The following is a 7,021-nucleotide window of genomic DNA, read 5'->3' on the forward strand; positions in this document are numbered from 1 at the left end:
TATCCTACCTACAGAATAGGATATTTGATCTAGAGAGGGAAGTAAGCAACAGAAATGACGAGGAAGAAAGAGACAACAACAATGGTGGTGTTTCATAGGTGTAAGTATGCCAGATCCATATTGTTGCTGCCCTTGTCACAACAAGAATGTTGGTCCTCCGACGTCTCCACCGCTCCCACAGCAGATAACAAAAATGGGAGAATACTATGGAGAAGGGTCCACACAATTTGGAATGTGGGAGCACTACTAGAAAACTCTTCTGTAACAATTGCTTTCAGCGTGTTGATTATCTTTATCAATTGCTTGAAGTCGCCTTCAACAATTGCTTTAAATGTAGTTTTCATCAATTTGAAGGTAATTCATTACCAAATATCATTGTTTGACAATACATAATACCGAATAATAAGTTCATTATTACATAACTTCAAATGAAACACCTAGACTACTGAGTGCAACGGGGCCATTTGCCCTTGCGAAATACATCAGGGTTGTCCTTAGGGCTGGAAAAAAAGCTCGAGGCTCGTGAGCCGGCTCGGGCTCGTTAAGGCTCGGCTCGGCTCGGAGAGGCTCGAGACTCTAAACGAGCCCGAGCCAAGCCTGATTCCACGGCTCGCTATAGTACCGAGCCGAGCCGAGCCGGCTCGTCAAGGCTCGCGAGCCGGCTCGAGGCTCGGCCCAAATCTGAACAGCTGAAGGCCCAACTCTGTCGCTGACCTAGGGTATCAAACTTACCATTTTGTTCGGTTGTTCCTAATTCCTATCATCCGTCGGCCGCCGCCCCGCTCTGCTCACCGCTCACGCGACGCGCCGAGCCGCCGACGACCGCGGCCGTGACCCGCCCGTCCCGCCGTGAGGCCGAGTCTGTGAGTCTGTGACCGTGATTCCATTCCCTCCAGGCAGGCTGCTGGCTGCCAATCTGCCATCCGCCGACCGCCGCCCATCCCTCCAGGCTCCAGTGATGGCATAGGCTGTCAGGCATCACCGCGTCAGCTACTCAGGTCAGGTTAGTGAGCTCGTCATTCCAATCCCTCAGCCCTCTGGCTCCAGCGTTAGCACTTGGCACTTGGCAGTTTGGAATTTGCCACCGTTAGCAGTTTGGACTCTAGCGTTAGCTCATTATTCTAATCCTCCTATTATCCCTCTTCCTCCACGTGAATACGTGATGTACAGGCTAGGGCGTTGGGCTGCCATCCTGCTGGTTTAACTCCACGCCGCCTGCACCTGCCAGGCAGGGGCGCTAGGTTGCCATCCCTCCAGGAACCGATCAGCCGAGTAGTTGCTGCCTCGCTGGTCAGGTTAGTGATCTGAAAATCTGAAGTTCATCCTCCAAGCTTCAGTCCGCCTGTCAGGTACTCAGGTAAAGTGATCTGAAATTCTGAAGTCCAATGCTTAGAATGGTTGCTGTCTGGCTATTTACTTTTATTGTAACAATGACTATAGGTTGCTGTCTGGCTATTTACTTTTATTGATGGAATCGGCTGTGGAAGGAAAGGGGAGGACTGCAAGTGATGGAACTGATTCAGAAAGTAATTCGTTTGACAAGAGGGATGATATGTCTGAAGATGAACTGGTAGTGCTTGGTGGAAAAATTGATGATTCAGTGGACAATGTCAATATTGATGAATCTGAGGACAACAGAAGTAAACAAGGGGTCAAGAGAAGGCGCAAAAGGGTGAAGATGAAGGCTACAGCTGAAACTGAAAGGAGCAAAAAGGCAAAATCTAAAGTTTGGGATGCCTTTACTAAGGTGACTGTGCCGGATACGACAGAGAAGGGGAAGATGATATCAAAGGCAAAATGTAACTATTGTAAGAAGCTATATTCTTACATACAAGGATCAACAACATCTCATTTGTCAAGGCACATGAGAATTTGTGCCGTGTATTTGAAGCATGTGGCAAAGCAGCAGAATCAATCTCTTCTAAATTTTGCTCCATCAACAGCAGGTGAATCTGGATCTGGCCTTCCTACTATCACTTCTCCAAAAGATTATAACCATGAGAAAGTAAAAAAACTAATTGCTAAGATGATAATAGTTCATGAGTATCCATTTAGGATGGTTGAGCATACTTGGTTTAACATTGTCATGAGGTATTTGAATCCTTCATATGAGTTTATTGGTAGGAAGACTATAAGAGCTGAATGTTTAAAGATCTATGAGTCTGAAAAAGAATCACTAGCAAAAGTCCTTAAAGGTGTTGAGTATATTTCCCTAACCACTGATTTGTGGACATCCAATCAAACATTATCCTATATGTGTTTGGTTGCACACTACATAGATAGTGATTGGAAGATGCAATGTCGTGTCCTGAATTTTTTTGAATTGGACCCCCCACACAAAGGGCCTGTTATAGGACAAGCAGTATATGAATGTGTTGCTGGCTGGAAAATAGAAGATAAAATTGTTTCCATGACTTTAGATAATGCCTCAAACAATGATGGTGCTATTCGAGGTTTGAGGGCCAGATTTTCAGCTAGACAAGGAAGTGCTTTTGTTGCAAAATATTTCCATATCAGATGTTGTGCACACATAACTATTCTTGATCCAAGGTATAAAATGAGATTTATTGAGTGGTGCTTCAATAAGATATTTGATGAACATCAAGTTGTGTTTGAATTAGAAGATGTTCGTAGTGAGTTAGAAAAACTTTATGGGGATTTTGAGGTGCAGCATAGAGAGAGAAAAGAGTCTCAAAGCAAATCTAATGCTTCCTCATCTTTGAGTGTTGAAAGATCATGTAGTTTGCCATCCGCTTCATGTCAATTTCAGTCTTTCTTGTCATCAACTCAGTCTAACCCATCAAAGAGCGAGTTGCTTATCTATTTGGAGGAGACTAATGTGTGTTTATCAGACAAAGAGTTTGATTTGCTGAATTGGTGGAAGGTTAATTCACATAGATTTCCAGTGGTCTTCAGAGTCTACTTTTAGCACGGGAGGTAGAACTCTAGATGATTATCGTAGTTCTCTAAGGCCTTCAATGGTGGAGGCATTGGTATGCTCTTCTAGCTGGATCCGAGGAACACATGATGGAAGCATGATATATGTGGTATGCTGATCTTGTACATTTCTTAAAGTTGTATTATTTCACGCATTAATTGAACTTTGTAATTGTATTTTATCAGGAAGAAGATGATGAAGACAATGTTGAGAACATTATGTTCCCAAAAAGCTTGGTGGAAAGCAACTAGTAAGAGATCTGAATTCTAATACTCTTTATTAGAATATAGGGGAAACATGAATTATTTAGTGTTATTTGTAAACTAATTAGAATTGCCTTCACAGAATTTGGAAGAATTGGATGGAGACAAGACAAGCTAAGCTAAGGAGACGTCAAGAGTCAAGACTCAAGAGAAGATGCATCATAGATCATACTACTGCTGCTGCTTGAGAATATACTGCTTTATTGAGAACATTATGTTGAGAACATTATGTTTTGAGAACATTATGTTTTGAGCTGAATATACTGCTACTGATTTCCAGTGCTGAATATATACTACTCTTTGTTGAATATATATAATTATATACTACTCTTTCTAGTGCTGATTTCTAATACTCTTTGTTGAGAACATTATGCTTTGAGCTGAATATACTGCTGCTGATTTCCAGTGCTGAATATATACTACTGCAGTACTGCTGCTGGTTGAGAATTGAATTGAAGGGTGGGCTCGCATATCTTCTTGTATGTTTTGAGCTGAATATACTGCTGCTTATTTCCAATGATGAATATATACTACTACTGCTGGTTGAGAATTGAACTGAAGGGTGGGCTCGCGAGCCGGCTCGAGCCGGCTCGCGAGCCTGTACCGAGCCGAGCCGAGCCTGATTACAGAGCTCGCCAGACAACCGAGCCGAGCCTGGCTCGGCTCGCTCTTTTACCGAGCCGCACCGAGCCGAGCCGAGCCTGGCTCGGCTCGGCTCGTTTCCAGCCCTAGTTGTCCTCCATTGCTTCCTTTGCACAACGTGCACGCTCAAGCTTCTTCTCCTTCTCTTCCTTGCATTCAGCAACACGCCTCATTTTCTGCTCGTCTTCACGTTGTTGCTCGGCAGCAAGCTCCTCTTGTCTTTTCTCCATCATCTCTTTGTCCTCTGCATCCCACTTTTTAAGATTATCCAACCACTTCTTGTCTTTCTCTGATATTTCTGTGTCAATCCACTGCTCAAAATCACATAGCGGTGGAGGAGTCTACAAAACAGGCAATTATTAGTATGCAAAAAAATATTCACCATTAAATTGTTAACATATTACAAGACTATTCTCACCATTAAATTCATCCGACGTTGAACAATAGTTGGCTCAAATGCAAAGTTAGCACACATCCAATACCTCTATCGATAGGTGTCATGATCCTCAGACTTATCAACCTTACAAGGATCACCACAAAAACACATAGGCACTGGAACACCACTTGGTAAAGGCAGCGGGTCGAAGGCAGTTCCGGTCACAGGACCCTTCCTAAATTTCCATAAGCTCTATAACAATTCACAAATATAATACTGTCGGGGACCATAATTAGGGGTACCCTCAAGACGCCTAATTCTCAGCTGGTAACCCCCATCAGCATAAAGCTGCAAAGGCCTGATGGGCATGATTAAGTCAGGGATCAGTCCACACGAGTGACTCGATCACGCTTCACCCGAGCCTAGCCTCGGCCGAAGGCAGCCGACCTCGAGAGACTTCCGTCTCGCCCGAGGCCCCCTTTTTATGGCGGACACATCACCGGCTCGCCCAAGGCCTTGGCTTCGCTCAGAAGCAACCTTGACTAAATCACCACACCGACTGACCAAATTGCAGGGGCATTTAACGCACAGGAGGCCTGACACCTCTATCCTGACACGCGCCTCCGGCAGAGCCGAGGTGACCGCCGTCACTCCACCGCTCCACTGGCCAGTCTGACAGAAGGACAGCGCCGCCTGCGCCACTCCGACTGCAGCGCCACTCGACAGAGTAAGTCTGACAGGCAGTCAGGCCTCGACAAAGGCGCCACGGCGAACTCCGCTCCGCCCGACCCCAGGGCTCGGACTCGGGCTAAGACCCGGAAGACGGCGAACTCCGCTCCGCCCGACCCCAGGGCTCGGACTCGGGCTAAGACCCGGAAGACGGCGAACTCCGCTCCGCCCGACCCCAGGGCTCGGACTCGGGCTAAGACCCGGAAGACGGCGAACTCCGATCCGCCCGACCCCAGGGCTCGGACTCGGGCTAAGACCCGGAAGACGGCGAACTCCGCTCCGCCCGACCCTAGGGCTCGGACTCGGGCTAAGACCCGGAAGACGGCGAACTCCGCTCCGCCCGACCCCAGGGCTCGGACTCGGGCTAAGACCCGGAAGACGACGAAACTCCGCCTCGCCCGACCCCAGGGCTCGGACTCCGCCCTGGCCTCGGCCGAACGACTTCCGCCTCGACCGACCCCTTGGCTCGGGCTCGGCCACGGCAACAGAAGGCAGACTCAACCTCGGCTTCGGAGGAAACCCCACGTCGCCCTGCCTAGGGCACAGACCGCCACGTCAACAGGAGGCGTCATCATCATCCCACCCCGAATCGACTCGGGTCACGGAGAACAAGACCGGCGTCTCATCCGGCCAGCTTCGCCAGAGAGGCAATGATGGCGCTCCACAAGCTCTATGACGACGACGGCCCCTAGCTCTCTTACGGAAGCAGGACAACGTCAGCAGGGACTCGGCCGCTCCAACAGCTGTCCCTCCATCACGCTCCGCCGCACCTCCAACAGCCACGACATCACGCCAGCAGGGTGCCCAGATCTCTCCGGCTGCCACATTGGCATGTACCTAGGGCGCTAGCTCTCCCTCCGCTAGACACGTAGCACTCTGCTACATCCCCATTGTACACCTGGATCCTCTCCTTACGACTATAAAAGGAAGGACCAGGGCCTTCTCAGAGAAGGTTGGCCGCGCGGGACCGAGGACAGGACAGGCGCTCTCTTGGGGCCGCTCGCTTCCCTCACCCGCGTGGACGCTTGTAACCCCCCTACTGCAAGCGCACCTGACCTGGGCGCGGGACGAACACGAAGGCCGCGGGACTTCCACCTCTCTCACGCTCGGCTCCGGCCGCCTCGCCTCTCCCCCCTTCGCGCTCGCCCACGCGCTCGACCCATCTGGGCTGGGGCACGCAGCACACTCACTCGTCGGCTTAGGGACCCCCCTGTCTCGAAACGCCGACAGTTGGCGCGCCAGGTAGGGGCCTGCTGCGTGCTGACGAACAGCTCCCCGTCAAGCTCCAGATGGGCAGTCTCCAGCAACCTCTCCGGCCCGGGACGGTGCTTCGTTTCGGGACTCTTGAGTTCATGTCCTTCGACGGCAGCTACGACATGACACTTCTTCCACCGCCGCGCGACTACGACAATGGCGGCCGACAACCCGCCCGCCGGCGGCGGAATCGACGACGTCTACCCCGCGTGGTGGAACAGCAACATTCGGGCTCGCTCCGTTCTCTCCCCCGCCAACGGAGGAGGAGGCGGGGCCGTCAAGGCCAGACGGGAGGCCACGCTTCGCCGGCCGTCGAGCGAATCGACGCCCCCGACGCCCCGACGGAAGGCACGCCGGACGTCGACCTCGCGTTCGAGACGGAGGCAAGCGCCGTCCCCCCGCGGCACGCTGACCCCGAGCAAGAAGACGACGCCGGTGCGCTCGCGGAAAGCCTGCAGGACGTCGCCCTCGAACCAGAGATGACGGCGCAACCAGTCCCCGATGTGACTACGTCGCTCCACGTCGACCAAAAGGTAACGATTAACTCCCATTTTGCGTCATTTCGACTCGGCCTCAACCCGCCAAACGACCTCGTTTTGGCGGGCGCTCTCATTGAGGCGAGTGCAACCCCACTGAGGTTCTGTATGCGGTCGCCTTGGGACCGACTGACGGACGTCTCGACCTACGGGCCCTCCGGGTCCGAGGAAGATGACGATCCCAGCATCGGTTGGGATTTCTCCGGACATGGCAACCCCAGTGCCATGCGGGACTTCATGACCGCATGTGACTACTGTCTATCCGACCGTTCCGACGGAAGCC

General features: G+C 51.0%; 1 protein-coding gene across 2 annotated transcripts; it reads left to right on the plus strand.

Annotated features, from left to right (window-relative positions):
• Positions 1-711: 711 nt before the first annotated feature.
• On the plus strand, positions 712-3,586 carry LOC103632901 (uncharacterized). Of its 2 annotated transcripts, none has more exons than XM_008654614.3 (6): positions 712-1,003; positions 1,171-1,357; positions 1,441-1,946; positions 2,917-3,047; positions 3,124-3,188; positions 3,284-3,586. In XM_008654614.3, coding segments are annotated over exons 3-6 (675 nt in total). In that variant the 5' UTR covers positions 712-1,003; positions 1,171-1,357; positions 1,441-1,468; the 3' UTR covers positions 3,285-3,586. The 2 variants fall into 2 exon arrangements, with proteins under 2 accessions (XP_008652836.1, XP_008652838.1); XM_008654616.3 differs by having other exon boundaries at positions 718-998.
• The last annotated feature ends 3,435 nt before the right edge of the window (positions 3,587-7,021 follow it).

This window comes from Zea mays, chromosome 7 (genome assembly GCF_902167145.1).
Source record: "Zea mays cultivar B73 chromosome 7, Zm-B73-REFERENCE-NAM-5.0, whole genome shotgun sequence".
Taxonomy (NCBI): domain Eukaryota; kingdom Viridiplantae; phylum Streptophyta; class Magnoliopsida; order Poales; family Poaceae; genus Zea; species Zea mays.